This window comes from Drosophila yakuba, chromosome X, assembly GCF_016746365.2.
Source record: "Drosophila yakuba strain Tai18E2 chromosome X, Prin_Dyak_Tai18E2_2.1, whole genome shotgun sequence".
NCBI lineage: Eukaryota > Metazoa > Arthropoda > Insecta > Diptera > Drosophilidae > Drosophila > Drosophila yakuba.
The window spans coordinates 16,814,177-16,835,805 of NC_052526.2; the positions used below are offsets into that span (position 1 = coordinate 16,814,177).

At 44.4% G+C, this 21,629-nt stretch overlaps 1 protein-coding gene across 2 annotated transcripts; it reads left to right on the top strand.

Annotated features, from left to right (window-relative positions):
- The first annotated feature begins 7,563 nt into the window (after positions 1–7,563).
- On the top strand, positions 7,564–18,513 carry LOC6525710 (homeobox protein unc-4). 2 transcript variants are annotated; one of them, XR_005561213.1, is made up of 4 exons: positions 7,564–8,742; positions 15,466–15,644; positions 16,162–16,305; positions 16,898–17,035. XR_005561213.1 is itself a non-coding variant. In XM_002101496.4 (4 exons), the coding sequence occupies exons 1-4, from the start codon at positions 7,992–7,994 to the stop codon at positions 17,721–17,723; spliced, it is 1,896 nt and encodes a 631-aa protein (XP_002101532.1). In that variant the 5' UTR covers positions 7,567–7,991; the 3' UTR covers positions 17,724–18,513. The 2 variants fall into 2 exon arrangements, 1 of the variants encoding a protein (XP_002101532.1); XM_002101496.4 differs by having other exon boundaries at positions 7,567–8,742; positions 16,166–16,305; positions 16,898–18,513.
- Positions 18,514–21,629: the final 3,116 nt, after the last annotated feature.

Consider the following 21,629-nt stretch of genomic DNA (forward strand, 5'->3'; position numbering starts at 1 on the left):
TTGAGATCTCAAAGATGCAAAGTGATTTGAATTTGATTGCACCGCGCGTGCGCTGTAGCAGCGCTCCTCCTTGCTCCTCCTTGCTCCTCTTTGCTCCTCTTTGCTCCTCTTTGCTCCTCTTTGCTCCTCCTTGCTCCTCTTTGCTCCTCCTTGCTCCTCCTTGCTCCTCTTTGCTCCTCCTTGCTCCTCCTTGCTCCTCTTTGCTCCTCCTTGCTCCTCCTTGCTCCTCCTTGCTCCTCCTTGCTCCTCCTCGCTCCTCCTTGCTCCTCTTTGCTCCTCCTTGCTCCTCTTTGCTCCTCCGAGGAATCCTCTTGCTGCTCCCGCTCCTCTTCCTCCTCCTTGCTCCTCTTTGCTCCTCCTTGCTCCTCCGAGGAATCTTCCTGCTGCTCCTGCTCCTCTTCCTCCTCCTCTCTTCCCCTGTGCCTTGTACCCTTGTTTCCCTCCTTTGTCTTTGCCTTTCGCCGTCGCTCAACATTCGTTTGTCGGCTTGCAGCGGCGCAGTGGGGCGTCGGAGGTGTGAAAACCCTGCTGGGTCTTAAATGCAAGCTAATAAGCAGCGGACTGCAAGTCAGGCCAACTTCATCTTCATCCTCATCCACATACTCATGCTCATGTTCATCCTTCAGCTCTGGAAGGGATGGGGGAATGGGGTTAACCGATGTTCGGTTCCTGATCGGTTACATGCAACCGAAATGGGAATATAATGGAGCTGGGCAGTCGGCGGTGGATTGGCATGACCAATGTGATGGACAGTAAGCAATGATCGGCATGAAGATCACTTCATCAGCGGCATTATGCACCTCGTAAGTAGGTGGTAGACACTCATATATTAACTGGTGGATATATATGCAGATATACGTGGCAAATAGGAAAGCTACCGAAAAATAGTGTTCTATTATTTTAAGCATCTCTTGATTAACAGCATTCCGCATTAAAATGCAATTAGAAAAACCTGTAGGAGAATATGTAATGTGCTTTATCAGTTAACGTGACAAGTTAATAGGTTTCATCAGTATGCCACATGTGGCATGCCACATAAATGAATAAATGGCTCAGGGATGATCGGCATTCAACACCACGTCTTCATTCCACACCAAAATGTATCTAACAGATTGCGCTAATTACGCTACATAAAATCAATGATGCCGATCCCTGTGCCAACTCCGGTCCACTTTGGTCCACTCTGGTCCACTCTGGTCCACTCCAATGCCATTTATCCATTCCCAGTGTAATTGCAAACCGCACAACTTGGCCTCATCGACCGCAAATCGGTCAACTGAATCAGAAACTGCCCCCTTCCCGCCTACGCCCCTGTTCATTGATAGGGCAAATAGACCTGGGAGGGAAAATGGGCGAGGGAAATGCCGACGAGCAGACGGAAAATAAAAGGAAAAAGAAGGAAAGCGGGGAAAACTGAAGCCACAGCCAAGGCTGAGGAAATAGGAATCAAATCAAGCGACAAATAAATGTAACAAAATGCGACAACAGTCAGGGGCGTGGGCGCTGGTGGGCGGGTCATGGGGGTTGGAAGGACGAAAGGACGAAAGGACATCGCAAGGAGGCGGCCACCACAAAAGGCGACCTCAAAACGGCTGCCTAAAAACTCAATTACATAACAATCTGTTCACATTTTTTCACACACCATCAACTTTAAATGAGCTAGAGGCTGCGGGGCAAGGGGCATGGTGCAAGTTGAGGGGGGGGGGGAGAGGCGGTATGAGAGGGCAAAGGGGGAGAAGTGGCCTTGGTGGGCGTGGCAGTATGCCCAAGCAATGCCAAAACGGTGGGCGGTGGGCCAAAAAAGGCACTCGAAATGAAATTACGAGCATACACGACCAACAACAAAGCACTGTAAAAAACTATTTGCAATAAATTAACAATATAAATATTAAATATATTATATACATTAAATTAAAATTTTATGATTTAAACTATACTTTTGTTGTGGTAGCATAACAATTTTGTATTTATATATAGTTGGTTTCTCATATTGTTCTAATAATATTCCTTGAAATATATTCATCGCAATTCGCCTTGTTAATAAATTCAGATTTAAAGTATTGAAAGAATATATGTTAATATGTTAAAATCCACAATAAAAAATATAATTTTGAATATTCTTGGCTGACAGAAAGTGTTTTTCTTAATCAAAAACCTTTTTAAAGTGCACAGAAACAGAAAGAGCGACAGAAAAGTCGAGGGTTGAAGGAGCCAGTCTGGTCAGGACGAAGGACGAAGGACCTGCGAAGGGGGAGGCCAAATTCAACGGGGGACACAAATTACAATGTAATTTATTTGCCGCCAAGCCAATAGAGGGGTAGCAGGCAGCGGGGGGGAGGGGTAGAGGGGGTTTGTGGCACAGGCGCTGGAGAGAAAATCAATCGCGACAGCCAAAGGAGCAAGGACCAGGCCAAGGATTCCAGCAGCAGCAACTGGGCAAGGACAATGTATTAGGCTGTGCGGGGTTGACACCCAGGACATCCAGGACATACAGCACATGCAGGACACGCAGGACAGCCAGCGGAGGGCTGCGAAACGAGCATCAAACTAGCCAATGAATGTCAATTGTTGTTGCCGCTGATGGCGTTGATGTCCTCGATGTCCTCGTTGTCTGTGCCAAATCACACAGCGTCTCGGCGCAGAAATAATACCCTGGAAATCGCTGGTGCAAATGGAGGATGGAGCGTGTTGGACTGTGTCTAAGTACAGTCCTTCTTATGTTAAAAATATATATGTTACTTGTAGAGCAAAGAAATTCAAACTAAAATGTTTGGAACTCAATGACTATCAACTTCCATCATACGTTGTATCTACTGTGTGTTTGCAATACGTTTAAGCATCCAATAAACTGATTGTGTAAAAAAGTAAATAAACATAAGAACAAAGAACATGTGTATTTTCTAATTGTACAGGGTAATCCCACTTCCGTACACTGCTGCGCACAAAAGGGGTTCAGTTTTCGTGTTTGTCATTTGTCAAGATTGCTGTGTGAATATCTATGCATATTCGAGTGTGTGTGTGTGTGAGTGTGTGTGTGTTGGCCAAGTCATTGTAATTTTATGAGCCTAATGACGAATCCACACACCCTGTGTGTGTGTGTGTGTGTGCGAGTGTGGTGTGTGCTTCTGTGTGTGGGAGGGTCTGCAGATTGGCTTCGATGGAGGAAACTGCCGGCATGCGAATGCGCTTTTTCATTATGTCAGCGCCGAATGTCGAAATGGATTTTCGAACATGTCTGCTAACGATGTTGCCTCACTCCCCTGCCCCCTTCAAGACCACGCCCCCCTCCCCCCCTCCGCACGTTTAGTTTACTTGCAATTATTCATAATTCGTGGGCTCATAAAAATAAATGGCCTGCTTAGCGTAATTGCCATCATTTTGTGTGACTTGACTTTTGCCAGCCGAAAACAGAAGACGCTGAGGAGGGAGGTTTCCTGGTTTTCTGGTTCCTGCTTCATGGTCGCAGTTTTCCAAAGGGGGTTGTCCTGTTCTTTGTTTTGATTTTCTCTTTTTTATTGTTTTCGCCTGCAGGAAAAGTGGGCGTGTCGGTCGCAAATTAGCGACACATGTGCGCCCTGATCCTGATTTCTGACTCCTGTTTACTGACTCCTGTTTTCTGGCTCCTGATTTCCGTTTCCTGATTTCTGACTCCTGTTTTCCGCTGCATCTGTTGATCGCTCGTTTAATGAGGCTGAGTGGGCGTGGCACTAGCCATTTTTGATGGCCACAATATGATGTGCGGTTGACACACTGTGGTTATGCTCTATCTGTTCCAATGACGGCCAATTAACACGCTCGTTAATTGGACCAACTCAAATCGAACTCACAACTGTCACAATTCTGACTTTCCGACTTTCACACTGACTGCATTTATTTTTGGGGTGGCCCAATGGAATTCCATCAAAGTTTGGCTCAATGAAATGGATTCTATGGCTGTAATATACGCAATGGGTAGCAGCAAAGTGGATTTTCAATTCACGTGTGTTTCGCGTAATTGTATCATTCAAGTAAGGTTTTTTTTAGATAGAAAATTTACTATTTTTAGAATGCCAATTTAGTGCTTTTATATATTATTTAATTATTCATTTTTAATTCATGAATAATCATATTCATTGTGGAAAATCAATTGCTTACTTGCCTTTTCAAATAAAAGATTGTATAAAAAGGAGTTATACTTTTACTGTTTTAACCTTTTCTTCAGCTAAATAAAGCAATTAATACAAATTTGTTGCAGATTTTATTTATTTATTTTTTACTTAGATAAAGTTCGGGCTTAGAATTCGTAGTAAATGTAGCTTCCAAAAGAGTTGCAACATCCCACGCCAATTGGGTATCCGCACTTATCATTACTTACTTCCAAATGACATGGAGCAGTTCTTCAATTTCCTGCCTGTCATTCCCTTGCTTTTCATATCCGTCCATATCGCCATGCCGCCCGATTGCCACTCCCCCCTCGCCACACCATCGCATTTTCCGCCCACGCCACTGCAGCCATTTGACAGACAAATCAAAGAGACATTTTGAGCGGAAAATTCCCCACAAAGCATCTCACATTCCACATCCAATCCGAGTTGCTCGCTGCCACTTGGCTAATTTCCCTGCCTCGCCGGCAAATTTCCCAGTATTCGATTTCCCTGCTTTACTGACTTTCGGTTGGCTTCCATTTCGAGTTCGGCTATTCAAAGTCTATTTGTTTATGAGTTTCCTAAATTATTTTGTTATATTTAAGAGGTTTATTTGTGCCCAAAATAGTGGGAATAAATTGTATTTTGACTTAACAATATTTATTAAATATTTCGGGGGTTTTGTACAGAAGTTTTAACATACCTAAATTTACTTGGTAAAAATAGAGTTAAATAATATGTATAAATCACAGCAATATATAATAATAATATAAATAATAATACAAATAATATTACCAATATTTTTTTACTGTATTAGGTAAAGCATATACAAATTTATAATGGCAATTTGAAAATTCAGCAATTCAAAATTCTAAAATTCTTGATCCTAAGAAAATTGTAGAAACATATAGATAATCTGATCTCTTAACCAATCTCTGATCCAATCAGAATCAGTATCATTTCTTTTTAATCAATATCTTTTCGGGTTTTTCCCTCCAAAGTCAAAGTAACATACAATCTGCATACCACAACCATTAATTCATTTTTGAGTCTTGGCAGTTTCCACTTCGATTTTCATCACATTCACTCGAATAAATTCTGATTAGCTAAACCTTGGGAAGAGCATAAAAAATATACCCCAATTCCCCAACGTTTCCCACTCATTATTCGCTCATCATTTCTCTACATTTTCATTTCCTGCTGGTGGAGAAGAAAACTTTTTCCTGGAAACTGGGAGCGGAAAACTTTTTGCTGGCGCAAAAAATAATTAAAATTCATTCGTTTGATTTGCGTGAGCGGTGGGGTTGGGAGGGAATTGGAGGGGATTGGAGGGGGTTTGGGGAGGGGTTTGGGGAGGGGTTTGGGGAGGGGTTTGGGGAGGGGTTTGGCCCAAGGACATGGGCGCCGTTGGGGCGAACTTTTGCAACAAACTGTAGCAGAATTAATTAAGTTTCGGTACGCATGGAAATTTTATTAACACACTGATAGCACAAAGGACACTGGGCTAAGGGTAGGAAGGAGGGGAAGGGGCGGGAGGGGGCGGAAGGGGGATTGTGGCGTAGGGATTTCCTTTTCTGGTTGCTTTTTTTTTGGGGGGGCGGTGTGCTTTTCGTTCGTTTTTGGCTTTTCGGCCACTGGCGCTGTAAGTCATTAATAAAGCGAACACCAACCGACAGCGTCAACGTTGCACATGTGACAGGCGGAGGGGGGAGGGCGGAGGGGCGGAAGTTAGCAGCAGCGCAAGAGCAAAGGGATACACGGCGACAAAATGCGGGTCAGAAGACAGCTTGCAGTCCAGAAGTGCAATGATACACGACTTGCAAAGGTGAAATGGTCTATGAAATACAACAAGTTTTGAAAAATAGATTTACAAGCAAGTGCCAAGTAAAGCACTAACATTTCTCTGAGTGCAGTAAGATAGATTAACTATTTGGTATCGAAATTGGTTCAATAATTTGACAATTTTTAGCAAGAAATCAATCAGAATCGACAGTTATAAAATTAAAAATTCTCTATAAACTTCTTTCATTTCTTTTCTCGCAGTGCACGCGTAGGGAAGCGAGAGGCGAGCAATTAAGTAACCTGCCAACAAAATATCTGACAGATGAGGGGGTGGAAATGGGGGGGGCTAGGGGAGGGGAAAGTCGGGTACTTTTCGTGGGGTCTTTACCGTACAATGTCATTGATTGCCAGGCCAGAGTTTGTGCCATAAGAAAAAAAAACGGCGTCGGGGTGTTAAGGTTGGCAAATGGGTTAAGTGGCACTGCTCCTCGACTGGCGCTCGATAAAATGAAAATGAAAATGAATGATTCATGCGCAGCACAGCAGCCGCCCCAAAAAAAAAGTGGGCAGATGCCATTCAGAATGGAAAACTGGGAGCGAGGCGTTTATGTCAACAAATTATTACGGAATCTGCCAACAAATCAAATTCTTTAAAAAATAATACAAACAAAATTATACGCTGTTAGTAAGTATAACTTTATATCGAATACTATAAAACCAAACACGTTTCACTAGATTAAAACACTGCAAAACAAACAATAACAACACCGATTTTTATTGCACATAAAAATCGAAGAAGAATGTGGTTTCAAGGCGAATTTCCCCAGATTTTCCACAGATATAAATTGATTGTGCAAACCGCCAACAAAGTGCTAACAAATCGGCCAGAAAACGCCTTGCAATCGCTTTCGGGCTAAGCAGCCGCTTCTCCCTTTTGGCTAATTAATTGTTAACGAATTTTCATTTTCTATTTGTCGCAAGGAAAATTGCCATTTATGGTATGGTTATGGCGAAGCTTTCAGCTGGCAGCGCAGCGGCAGAGCGGCGACAGCAACGCTGCCGGCAGCGGCAGCATAATAATTTCATGTCTCGGCAAATTGAAAAAATGCCGCATAACTCCGCCCTGGAAAAGTGCGCTCGCACACAGTTGAAGAAAATTGAAAACACTTCAAGTCGTTTTTGGCAATGGCGACGCAGCGCCTTTGTCGCGACAGCGACGTCGACTGCGCAGCCGGAATTCCCACTATTATTCCAGACGGCCAATGGAAGTGCTATGCGGCGTGTGCATACGGTTGTCTCGCTCGCGCGGCAAAATGGCCACTCAGGGAGAGAGAGCGGCAGTGAGCGGGCAGTGCGGGCAGAGCGGGATGGCTGATCGAAATTGAAACGGCACATATAAAAATTAAGTGGTTGTTGCTGCGGCTGATGAATTTCCCTCTCGCTCGCACACTCTCGCACTGAAACATGGCAACAATCTACCCGCTCTTGCGCTCTCTCTCTCTCTCTCTCTCTCTTTCCCTTTTTCGCTCTCCCACTCTTGCTTACGCTCCTACCCCCCGCGCATGGGTATGTGGCTCTCGCTCGCACAACGACGACGACGTCGCTTTTCTGGGTTTCCTCGCTGGACGCATCGATTGCTGCGCTCAGTTCAAATTGAATTTTCATTGCGAGCGCGTCTGCCGCTCCTGCACGCTCGCCCTCTCGCTCACACACACTCGCCCACTGGCCGCCCCACTCGCTCTCTGCCGAGAAAAAAGCTGATAAACGGTGGACAAAAGCAAAGCAAACGTAACGAAACGAAACCAAACCGACACCGAACTTTTGCCCAAGTGCAGTTTTATTTAATCAGTGTGCAAAGACGCGTTGTTTGGTTAACGCCGGCCGACGGCTCAGCGAAACACATAAATTAATACAAATAATAACCACAACACCACACACTCACACAAATATTTTTTTTTGCAAGTCCTACGCGTGTGAATATCTAGAATACCTAGCCCCTTCCTTCACAGCAAAATAAAAGCCCCCTTTTCAACGGAATTGTGCATAAAAATAGACCTATTTTCATGGCCTAAACCAGGGACCATAATGGTTTTGGAGACCTCCGAGGGCGATACCAAAAAGTTCCTGACCAACAACAATAACTCGAGTGCCAGTCGAAATAACAACAACCACAACAGTAACAGTAGCAACTATAACAACAACAACAACAACAACAGTAATCATCACAGTCCCAAGGAAATTGAGGAGGAGACTGGCCGGAGTAGCAGCACCAGCACCAGCACCAGCAGCAGCAGCATCCCCATCCCCATACCCATCCCCACCAACGCCCACCGGACCACCACCGGTCAGCATCTGCTGGGTGGCTCCCCATCGAGCGGCAGCTCCACATCCGTTTCCGGTTGCGGCATGCCCTCCGAGGGCCTCCATCCGACGGCCGCCCTCCAATTGTATGCCGCCGCCGCCCAACTGGCGCCCAACGGCGTCCGCGTACCGCCCTGGGGTCCCTTCCTGCAGTTCGGCGTCCCGGGCGTCTTTGGTCCCAATGGACCATTTCTTGGGCGGCCACGTTTCGATGCCGCCTCCGCCGGCGGACATCCGAATTCCGCTGCTGCTGCCGCCGCCGCCACGCAAATGGCCGCCGTTAATGCCAGCAATGCGTTCGCCAATCTAACGGGACTGAGCGCGGCGGCGCTGCGTAACGTGAGTGCCGCCCAAACGACGGCGGTGGCGGCCGTCGCCAGTACAGTGGCCACCATACAGCACCGACTGATGATCGGCAATCGACAGAGTTTGCCGCCGGCGGGTCCGCCCAGCGAAGGATCCAACGAGGATGGCGGTAAGTCCGAGCTATCTATAAGCATAGCTGAAATTACAGTAAGACCTGCGATGTTGCGAGCACAGTAGCTCCTGCCTAAGTAAAGCTTTCTAGATGTTTCGACTGAGGGAGTTTGGTAGTCCTTAAATGTGAGAGTTTGTCTTGTTGTAAATGCTGTAGAAATTGCTCAGCTTGAACTTCCATCAGCCAAGATGTACTACTTTAGATACTACATTAGGTACCACTTTATGTACCACTTTAGGTACTACTTTAGGTACTACTTTAGGTACCACTTTATGTGCCACTTTATGCACCACTTTATGTACCACTTTAGGTACTACTTTAGATACTACATTAGGTACCACTTTATGTACCACTTAATGTAAGTTAATTGGTGTCCATTTTAAAGAAGTTGACTGGGGGATTTACTCAAAAGAACAAGCTTCTTTTGTTTGATTAGTTACAAGAATAAGCTTACATTCCAAAAACACAATTGTATAAAAGAATGTTGTATGCTGGTTATTATTTTTGAGCAGATGAGAAGAAAGCTTCCTTGATATTTCCAATAGGACTGCGTCCATTTGAAAAGACACATTTCTCTACGAATAACCAAACTTTTAATAAGTAAACCATGCCTAATAATAGGTAATATCTTTGTATATAAAAGGTTAAGCTTGGTAAATATAGTCCATAGTCACAATAGACACCCAAACTCAATGAACCAATCAAGCAGTCCACACAAAGGCATCTTTATATGCGTGAAACCGCCTACTTCTACTCCTAGTTTCAAAAGCTAAATAGAGGAGCTAGGTAATCAACGATCTTCTTCGCTATCATTTCATTCGGATGATGCACAAGTGACTCAGTGATCACTCGCTGATAATCAATTAAGTTATACCGTTTAGTGGCTGACGGATGCGAAAGCTAATCGGCGACACGTGTGTGTGGTAACCTGGAATTCGCGTCACAAGTCGCATACCTCAATCGTTCCCATGAAATCAATTTCCAACGCCGACTTTCGCCGGGTGTATAGCTAAATTCAAAGGCGAGATTGGAGAATCGAGGGATTAGGAGATCAGGGGATCGGGGGATTGGGGGATTGGGAATCCGAGATCGACAAATGAACTATCAAGTCGCAGGGAACACGCGCCTCCGCATCGCGAGTGGAGGTCAGCGCCGGCAGATCGATTTGGCGAACCATTTGGTCAGATCGAATTTCAATCGATTACCATGTGAATAGACGCCATAGACGCCATAGACTCCAAAGCTCCACTCATCCTGCTTGTTATCGCTGCACGGACAATATGCTAATTCATTCAATTAGCCCTGCTAAACGCTTTCCGTTTGTCAGCCAGTCGGCCAGTCAGTCATTCACTTATTCACTCAATCAGTTATTCAGTTATTCACGCTGTTTTTTTGCCACAATCGATGAGCATACAGAATGTATATCAGGCGGGCCAGTTGTGCTTGACTTTTGCTACCTGCGAAACACATTTATTGATTTAGCTAATCAGCGATCGATTATTATGTAAAGTGCGATTGATTTCGTTGATTCGATTTAGCATACAAAGTAGCATGCCAACTGCCGGCGATTTGCCGCCTGCTGTGCTCCCCCGGAAAAGGTCGTAGGCTCCAAATTGGGCACACACATCCACATCCACATCCATGGAGCATGGCAGTCCATAAACAATACCCAAACTGACCCATGTCATGCTAAAACTGAGGCAACACACGAAAGGCATAGTATGTGAATAGTATAACTTTGATTTCCCTTTTAATTGGCTAAGATCCCTTGCCACTTTTGGGATTAGGTTTCCAAGAATGCAAACAAAAGTGGAGCAAAAGGGTTTCACCATCAGAACTTAAATTCAGTGATATTGTATTTTTATAAATAAATTCGAATTGTAATTTGTAATTGTAAATGGAAAGCTGCGAACAAGTTATATTTCAGTTTTCATTACTGCTCATTCTTATAACTTAATAACTGAAACTTAGTTCACACCTGATATTATTTTCTGGCCTAGGTACCTACAAGCTTAAAAAACCTTTTGTTTAAGAAAGAGCCAATTAAGATCTCCAGCACGGGAACAGCTTGAGTGCCAGAGCCCATTGGGTAATCAAACAATTGTCTAACCTATTCCGTAATCGTTACAATTCCGGGAAACTCTTGTTAGCCAACAAAAAGAGATCTCTTTTTTCCCATTGATGATGCATTAAGTTCATCTTGTTTGCGGTGAGCGCGACTTATAAGCATACTTTCTTTCAATTCGTTTCGCCGCACTGACAATTGGTGGGGCCGCAATCACTGGACCCCAAATTGATGGGACGCCATTTGCTCTGATCGCCCAGTTGGCCATTAAGTGGCGACTCGGAACTCGGAGCTGGCAAACCGGACTGGTCACTGGTCAGCACTGGTCAGTTACCAAGTACCATTTACCAGTTACCAGTGGCCAGTGGCCAGTTGCCAGTTGATTGTTGCCAGAGCGAAGCAGAGATCGTGGCTCATTGACCAATTAGCATTAACAAATGATGGCTAGTTGGTGTAATTATGGCCATAATGCATATATCCAAAGGCGGGGCGTTAGCAGGGGGCGTGTTCGCCCGCTTGTTGTAATTAACTGCACTTGGCTGCGTTTACTTGTGGGTTTATTTGTGGGTTTGGGTTTGGGTTTGGGTTTGGGCCTCCAAGTTCTTATGTCCCCAGATCGGGAACTTAATTAATTGGCAGCCAACGCAGAGGCACTTCCTCCTTGAAAAGTAATTATTAATTTGATTTGATTCAATTTGATTAGGCTGGCGATTGTGCAGATTGTGGATACGTTTGGCAGAGTGGGAGTTTTCCCTCGTTTATTTTTTCTGAGCTTGTGGCAGAGGCAGGGTTGCCATCGCACTCGTTGCTCATTAATCATTTTGCGGCAGAGAGTTGACATGCAACCAAATGTCTGCGATTTCGATGGTTATACATACATAAGGTATATACATATGTATGTGCATGGGTGTGGGTGATGGAGGTGGTGAAGGTGGTGAAGGTGGTGGAACGTCATCATCATCATCATCATCGTCGTCGTGAAGTTTTCATTTCACGCCGGAAATGAAGAAACTGTCATAAGGCGATCGGAATCATTTATCATGCGATTTTCAGTTCACCATCCCACCGTGCGGCCATTTTGTTTTCTCCTTGTCTTGTTTTCTGGTCCTAATGAATTCCGTATAGCCAAAAACCGAAAGGCACACACACACACATACATAATTGTAGAGCACTTCCGTTCCGCCTCTTCAAAACGGAAGTTGTCACATTGATGGAACGACGGAATGATGGCATAAAGGTTCCATTCCGCCGGAGCAACTGACTAACTGACTGACTGACTGAATGATAAATCGTTTTGCACTCGGACTCCTCAGATTTGGTCGCATTTTCAGTTTTCAGTTCTCTTATCAAGACTGAATATACCCGTTGGCTTTTTAAGTATTTCCGCCTTTTAATGGGTTTTCTTTTTCCAGTACAAGTCTCCATTTTCTCGTGAGTGGAAATGAGATGATTTTGCCAAAGAACCTTTTTCATTCGGTTGTAGGATTCACAACTATGAGTTTCCGAGGCATCAGCAATGGAGATGCAAGTGAATTTTCAATAAATTATACTTCCTCAAGGTGATTACAACCTTTGGGTTTGTTGTGTGTACTTCAATAAATTGTGATAACATGCAAAGTTGTTCACAATTTAATGTTGTTAATGGCTGCTACGCCTTGTGATTGCACAATTTCGAACATTTTTAATTTGCGATAATTATGGGTTCGCTTCGGATACTCAATACTTACAAAAGTGCTGTCATTAGATTTTCGGGAATGCAATAAACAACACACACCCCTCTGAATGCCCCACCCGTGCGCCTTTGCCATACACCCCTTTTAAGACCCCCCCTCCTCCACTCCCTTAACTGTTAGTGTTCACTCCTTCACCTTTTCGCCTTCTACTCTCTCTCCTTTCCTCTCCTTCCCTCTCCTTTCTGTCTTCCTTTCCTGTCTTACCTTTTTTTATATTTTCGCTTTAATTTTTATGACTTAAGTGGCTCACCCGCGAGAATCGGGGGGGTAGAGTGGAAAGGGGGGGAGGCGAAGGACGAAGGTTTAGGTTGTGTGGTGTGTGTGTGTGTGTGCGTCTGGGTAACTGTTATATTGCCTGGCTGACGCGAGCTGTAAACGAAAATAGCATGCCACGGAATGTGACTGGGGCATGCAACAACATGCACACATACTTCCTTAGATGCCCTTACCCAGGGTATTCGAGTTTCGGCCACTCACTGAGGAAAGCATCTTCAAAATGTTTATAAAATATCCTTAAGTTCAATAGCTGCCATGGAACTTAACGTTTTATAGTCGTTTTTTTAAAGAAATAGAGATCGCTACATTTTTAGTAATTGTGAATTGTTTAAAATCAATTGTGGAATCTACACAAAAATACAGTGCTTAACTGCATATCGTAACTCAGATTTGTTACCTATTAAGTTAATATTTCATTTTCCGTTTTCGTTTCCGTTTCGTTTCCATTCCGTTTCGTTTTCTGTGCTCATCGTTTTGTGAATTTTGGGTGAAGTGATTCCATGCGACGTTGCCAAATTGCAGTCTGCTAGCTGTTAGCTGTTAGCTATTTTCTGCACATTGTTGAATTGCATACTGCATATGGCTCATTGCAAACTCGGGGCGTGCAATAATCATAATAAATTTCAATTATCGTTTGCATTTGCTCCCACACTCGCTGCACTCGATCTCGTTTCGCTGCTGCAACTCGCCACTCACAAATCGCAAAGAGCCACAAACATGAATTATGTTCCAGTCGTCGGGCACTCCAAATGAATGCTCTCCCCCTCCCCCTCCCCCCCCCCCCAACTCCTCAATCTTTGATAGAATAGAAACCGCCCTCGCACCCTCCACACCCCCCCTCTTTTTGAGCCGCCCCTGGTAACTTGGCCTGTTATTATTAAGTCATTTGAATGCACTTTGTGCAGGCCGTCTCGCTCGCACCGCAACACCTTATGCATTCGGTGTTTTTGTTGGTGTTTGTCGCTTTTGGCTTTAATGTCTCCATTATTGTTGTGTATTTGGCCGTGTTTTGTTATTGAGTTATTAACCTCTCGCTTTGCCACACCGACACCGAATCGCTGGAAACAAACGAGTTTCCGTCTTTACTTTCCCTCTTTCCCTCCTTTTCTTTCCTCTTTACCCCGCTGGCGTGAAAGAGACGGGCAGTGGGGCGCGTTACAGTGCGGCACGCATAATTAGGTACACTTAACAGCAGAATGCAAGCCATTCATTAGGGGCGTCCTCTTGTTATTGCGCTTTAATGTCGGGTGTGCGTATGCAGTAGGTAGACTAACCCCCGACCCCCTCTCCCAACCATTGTGGCAAGGCCGACAAGGGGGGTTGGGGAGGGGGTGGTGTCGGGAGTATAGAGCACAGAGTCTAAAAACCGAAATTAATGCGATTACAAAGTCAGCTGAGTGGCGGCGCTTTGAGTGGTCGCCTCACATCAGCCGACGGCACTGAGCTAAGCCACTAAATGGCCCATTGTACATACATACATACATATGTACATACATATGTATGCCAGGCATTCCATTCATTGGCCTGGAAAGTGGAAAGTGAGTCGAGTGAATAATTGCAGTAGTCGCAACTGCAGTGTTGTATTTAGTGGCCATCGATGTCCGTGTATCGATTATTTCGATTGGCATGTGCGGATTGAATGGATGATTCAATGAGTGCAGTTCGAAGCTATTAAACATTGGTAGTTTGGATATATTATTGGGATAATGAACTCTGATTGATGGCACAAAGAACATCCCTTGCTATCACAAATTAGTTAAGTGAAGTTTACTCAAAAGAGCTCACATTTCATGTTTCTGTCGTACTGAACTGCGCTGTGCTGCCCCTCAGTATTTGGTATCATCTAATGGCCAAACACCTTGGGTCCCTAAACCTTTCCCATTTCTCAAAACTCAGCCATGTTCCTCTGGCCAGATTCAAGTTAATTTGATAAATGGCACAGCCTTTTGCATGCACTCGCTGTGTGTGTGAATGTGTGTGCTTGCCACGCCCCCTTTCGGGGCATATAATCCAAATATAGAAAACTATAGATAGGATCGCATGGAACGGACACATAATGGAGCATCAGAAGCAGGCAAACGTAATTAAATTGTTTCGTTTTTATTGTGGGCCGGCGGCTGGGAATTGAAATTGGGAAAATGCTCAAATGAAAGGGGGATGGTGAGGGGGAGGGGGAGCTATGAGTTATACCATATAGCATATATAAGGGGGGTGGGGGTGGGCCACTCGCTTGTGGCCCCTTTGGCGGTGTAATTGAAATATATGATTATGAATATTTATGCATTCCGTGTGTGCCTCTGTGCGGCGGCTAATTTAAATAATTTTCCAACACTTAATTATAGGGTTTTTAGTGTCGGTTACAAAGTGTTTTGCGCCCAATGTTTCCAATGTGTTTTCCATTTTCCATTTTTGGGTCATTTTTCGGCTGTCCCATGTGTGCGTAGTTTTGGTGGTTAGTTTTTTGGTTTTTTTTGGTTTCTTTGGTTTCTTTGGTTATTCGGTTTTGGCAGCACCCTAATTAGTTTTAATAAGCCAACACCCACAACCACCCATTCGAGCGGCGGGCGTATATTAATGACTATATTCTCGTGTTTTCGAATCCCCATTTTCATTTAGATTTCCGCATTCTCCGTTTGTTTTCCGTAGGTTTTCCCGGCGACGGCGACGATGACAGCAGCGCGGCCAAGCGACGCAGGTCGCGCACCAACTTCAACTCCTGGCAACTGGAGGAGCTGGAGAGGGCCTTCTCCGCCAGCCACTATCCGGACATCTTCATGCGCGAGGCGCTGGCCATGCGGCTGGACTTGAAAGAGTCGCGAGTTGCGGTGAGTTTAGTTCCGATCGATTGGTACTTATGTCCATAGCTGCAACCTATCATCTTTGCATGAAGGAAACTCCTTAAGGGAACTTTCTTAAAGAAACTTTCTTAAAGAAACCTCCTTGAAGGAACCTTTAAAGAAACCTCCTTGAAGGAACCTTTAAAGAAACCTCCTCGAAGGAACCTTCTGAAGGAACCCTCTTTGAAGGAACCTCCTTGAAGGAATCTTCTCGAAGGAACTTTCTTAAAGGAACTTTCCTAAAGGAACTTTCTTAAAGGAACTTTCTTAAAGTAACATCCTTTCCTGAACCTCCTCTTCTGAACCTCCTTTCCTGAACCTCCTTTCCTGAACCTCCTTTTCTGAACCTCCTTTCCTGAACCTCCTTTCCTGAACCTCCTTTCCTGAACCTCCTTTCCTGAACCTCCTTTCCCAAACCTCCTTTCCCGAACCTCCTTTCCCGAACCACATACACACACATGTCCTTTGGCGAGCACCTTTGCTGAGATTATACGCTTTGTTCCAGATAGGTATGGTTCCAGAATCGACGTGCCAAGGTGCGTAAGCGCGAGCACACGAAGAAGGGACCCGGCCGCCCCGCCCACAACGCCCAGCCGCAGACCTGCAGCGGCGAGCCCATTCCGCCCAACGAGCTCAAGGCCAAGGAGCGGTAAGTAAGCCCCAAAAAAGGGCAACTGATTTAAGCTATTTAATAAATAAATGGCATAATAAACATGCCATTTAACAGCTATATTCCAAGTGCCCAACTGCCCATCGAATGTCCATTTGTATCACCTTCCAAATATTTAAATTTAATCATTTGCAAAATTGCACATTCCACCTGTCATAAATTTTCTTGATTTCTTGAAAAGATCAGCTTTCAAACGCGTTTTAATTGGCATTTCCAATTAAGTCGTTGTTTTATTACTGTTATTTGCTGAGCATTTGCTGAGTGATATTTTAACTGATAGCCATTGTTTTAAGTGTTAAGTGTTAGCCATTGTCAGGGTTTAATTTCAATTTCAAAGTATTATTTAATTTTTAATTAAGGTATTAAGTTGTATCATTGCTAAGCAATAACAATTTTAAGACACACGCAGTGTTTCAGTTAGGATTTGAATAGCTTGGCTCTGAAATGAAAGGCATACACCACTTTCCTCTGGTTCTTCTTGACCAGAAGTATATATTATATATATATATATTATAGATCAATTACTAAACCGCATCTTGCCCGTTTCCCCCTCTCTTGTTACCACTTGCAGAGCCCGGCGCCGAAAGAAACTGGCCAAGGCCATCGACCGGCAGGCGCGGAAGCTGCAGGCCAAGGGCATCACCGTGGACCTGGAGGCCCTCAAGGCCGAGTACATATCACAGCACAAGGCGAACGGCACCTTCTCCGACTCGGATCTGGAGGACGATGGCATCCAGATCGACGTGGTCGGCGGCACGGACAGCGACGACGAGGGCGACAGCGATGCCGTCAGTCCAGTGCGTCTCGGTGGCGGCGGCGGCGGCGGAGGAGGCGGTGGCGGTGGCTCGGGCGGCGGCGGTGGTGGTGGTGGTGGCGCCTCCTCATCGCTGCACTGCGGCAACCTGGATGGCGATGGCGATAGTTCGCGAGCGGGCAGCTTCATTGGCGGCGGCGGCAGTTTGGGCAGCCCCAGTTCGGTGGCGCCACCATCGATGCTCTCGAATGGAGCGCTGCAGTTCGGCAAGCTGGAGCCAATGGATGGCAATGAGTCCGAGGAGCGGGACAGGGATTCGCGCGACTCGCCCAAGCCGCTGCTCTTTCCCGCCAAGGCCTTCCACCAACTGAACCTGCAGAGCAGCCAACAGCATCACGCACTGGTCGTGGCTCAGGGTCAGGGCTCGGGATCTGGACACGGCCACGGGCATGGTCATGGGCATGGGCATGGGCACCAGCACAACCAGCACCAGCATCCGCATCAGCACCATCTACACCATGGCAGTGCATCCGCCTCGGCGGCGGCGGCGGCAGTTGCGAATCTGGTGCACCAGACATCGCCGATCAGCATGCGGCGCAGCAATCCCTTCAGCATCGAGTCCTTGCTGTTCAACAACACGTGAGGCAACCACGCGAGGATCCCGAACCGGCCGCATCCGCTCGAGAACTCCTGGATTTCCGCGTTCCTAGTATATGTTGCTCAACTTGTTTCCACTTCTCGCACTCTAAGTTTCACCATTTGTACGTATCTTCGGTTCAGAGCTTGAATATATGCCCTAAGTGATTTATTTATTCCAATGTAATGTGTAGTGTATTATTTCGTCGTTTTATTTTGTATTTTTTATTTTGTATTTTGTATTTTTTTTATCGTACACCTTGTTCCCTGAGAGAGACTAAATTAGTGTTGTAAATGAATTTATTATTTGTACCGCGTATATATACATACTATAAATAACCATTTTTTTTTTTTTGGAGTGGCTGATGCCCAAAGCAATGCTTGAAACATGAATAATATAATTATGTAATAGAAGTCTATTGACTAAGGACATTTTTTTTCCAAGTGTGCATGCGATTGTGTGTGTGTGTGTATGCGTGTGTGTGTGCGTGTGTGTGTGTGTGGGAGAGCGCGTGTGTAAAAATGTAATTTAATTTAGCAAAACAAACGAAACACAAAGAATTGAAATAATAAAAAATCCACGAGTTAAGTAAGCGAATATTTTTTTTTTTTTTTTGTGTCAATAAAAGCAGGCTAGAATATTACAAATATGAGAGAACCCACACAATATTACGTATAGACATGCAAAGAACGGCGAAATGGCTGCTAAAAAATTATATTGTATCTAAAAAAAACTGATTGTCAAACAAGAATAAAATGCGAATCTGTAAAGAGAGAAAAACCACATAAACAACAAATTACGATTATTATTTACCCCTCCCCCCACCCCCCTTTTCATTTCGAGTCGAGCTTAACCACAATAAATAACACAAAAATAGAAGAAAAAAAAAAGAAACGAAAAACGAGACAAAAAAAAAACTGCGCAAGCCCCAAAAAGGCTCCCTCTGAAAATTACCCAATTCCCAATGAAATGGAATTCAATAAATGGCAATTTAAATGGCATCAAAAATACACTTAAATCTGGCGTTTGCAGAGTGTTTTGGATTGTGGAATGGCGTGCAAATGGCTGGGAAGGATCTCCTAATGGCGCATTAATATTATGGACCTCCAACATCTGGGAATATATCAATGGCATGGGCTTCTGGTCAAGAGCAGCAGTTCCAAGAGCACGAAAAATCAAGCAAATTATGTGGTTAATATGCCATTTTCCCGACGGGCTTGCAACTTATTCATGTCTCGGGTTTTTGGCTCTAAAGATTCAAACATAGATAGAAGATACGTTTCATCAGCGTCATGGAAATTGGGATAAGCAGAGTTGCAATGCAGTTTTTGAGCTCCAAATCTTTATTTTCAAAGTTGTTTCATCAAGTTTTAATGGATTCAATCATTAATGGAATGATTTAATTTTTAATGACAGAATTCGCATTGAAATGGATGATTATTTGCCTTATCTAAACATTAAAATTATTGAATTAACACCAAACCGACCGAGTGACTATATTCCATTTCGAATTGAAACAAGTTTTCGAGTTGAGCCCATTAATCAGGCTGCAACTCAGGCCGCAAATCGGTCCGTTTGTCCATATAACCGATTTGCGGTTGCGCAGAGGCGTCGGCTTTATTTTCTTTTTTATTATTATTATTTTCTTTTTTTTTCTTTTTTTTTTTTTGGCTGAAAGCGAGCAGAAGCGAGCCCCCGTGGAGCTGCAAGTGGAGAGTGTGGCATGCAGCAGGGGCAAGTGGCAAAGCGGCAAACCTGTCCTGCAGTCGCGAAGGCCGGCGAAGTGTCAATTGAATTTGCATTCGTTCAGCGGTCAGTGTTCAGTGGTCAGTGGTCAGCGGTCAGCTTGCGAACGGTACCACCGCCGATTAACCGTTGCGACTTCCTCCCAGCGGGGGCGGCGGTGGCAGCGGTAAAGGGGGCGGGGCAGCGGTCCCTGGAGCGGTCGCTTTCATGGGAATTTGAGCGCTGGTTGTGCAGTTCATTTCATGCCAATTTTATTGCTTATTAATTTTTCACTGTTTGCGCTTTTGCCCCGCTGCCCCTCTGTAAAAATCCCCTTTGTAAAAATCTCCCCTCCGCCGCTGTGTTTTTTTGTATTTTTTTGTATTTTTGTGGCATGCTGTTAATGGCTTCAACTGGTTGTTATTGTTGCCTGTTGATGTGATTATTACGTTCATGGATTTTAATAATTGTGCATGATTTGGAAGATTTTCCACATCTTCATCTGGATTTTTTGGAGTCTTACGGACTCGTGCCCCCGTGGAGCGTTTATAACTTCGTTGGCATTTCTTTCTTTTTCACTTTATTTTCATGCGGCTCAATTACTTTTCGATGCAAATCAAATTGGCCGCTCTTAGCCATTCTTCACACGTTTCTCATTGGGTTTATTTGTGCGTCTGTCTGTTTGTCTTTATGTCTGTTTGTATATATATACATATACATATATGTATATAACCAAATAGTGAGTCGATCCATTCCCAGCTCCTTAAACCTGACCATCGATTGTGAATAGTGAATAGCCATCTCGGCCTTTTGCTTCGGCTCGCGCTTTGTTGTAAATGAGTTTTTTATTGAGCTGAAAATATTTTTGTTAAGCTTATTGTTCGCTCACTGATTGTTTATTGGAGGCCAATCGATGTTTTTGGGACTTGGGTTCGGCATTTCAGGCTGCGATGTGCGCTACAAGCAATCTTAAGTTTTAACAATCACTAGGTATTTCCAAAGTTAGGATTGCAAGCAAAGTTTGTATATCAATTAATGGGAAATGTTAGTAAACTGCATGAAACTTTATGGAAACTTAATAGAGCATTTAATTATTTTTTTTAGGAGCATATAAAATGTTAGCTTAACTATATTCAAGTCCTTTGGAAATATGATTAGCCACGCTGTTGGCAAAACCGAAATGCCCGCACTGAAATAGAGTTCCATGGTGCTGGCAATGATGATGATGATGATCACCCTACGTTATAGCGCTTAATCGAAATCAATAAAGTTATTAAAGCGACGCTTTTAAGTTTTCTGTAACAGATTCTTAAGCCAACAACAAGGGGTCCCAAACAAAGGTGCCCACAATGGGGATTAGTGCTCCATCGTAAAGCGGGCAAACAGCAAACAGCAACCTGGCACCTGGAACTCTGGGATTCCAATCCCAAACTGATCCGATCCGGGTGAAGCAGTGGTTCGCATCCCAGAGATGATTGTCATAATTATGGGCATTTTGGTGTTTGCCGCTCTCTCGACTTATCGACTGGGAGTTGCTTCCATTTCAATTTCGCAGCGGGGGCTTTCAGATGAGATGGAAATGGAGATGGAAATGGAGATGGAGATGGAGATGAAGGCGAATGGATGGAACGCTAATCAAAGTGTTTATCGTGGCCCGATCGTTTGTATTATGATTTTTGATGCCTTAATTTATTCACACTCTCTGTGTGTAAACGTGCAACATGAGTAGTCGACTTGGTGTTGGTGTTGGTGTTGGTGTTAGTATTGGTGTTAATCTTTGCGCCTTGTGCCCCGTTCGTTTTCTATTTGCCTTTCGAACGCTTTTCAATTTTCACAGCGGGCATTCTGTAGGGATCAACTACCAAAACTACCAAAACTACCACAACTACCAATATGCAGACTCCAAACTCTAGACTCCAAACTCCAGACTCTCAGCCATCCAAACAATGTTTGTAATTTATTTCATTGTGCGATGATTAGCAGCATTTCTCGTCTCGGCCTTTCAGCTCGCTGCTCCACTTTCTTTGTTTTGATGCCCTGTTAAGATCTCCTCGATTTCATAGATCGAGATTGAGATGAAGATTGAGATGAAGATGGAGATGAAGATGGAGAGATGGGAGCATCGCGGCCTTATTAGTTCATAGTTATGGTTATTGGCATAGTTTATGACCCCCAGTTTGTGCTCAT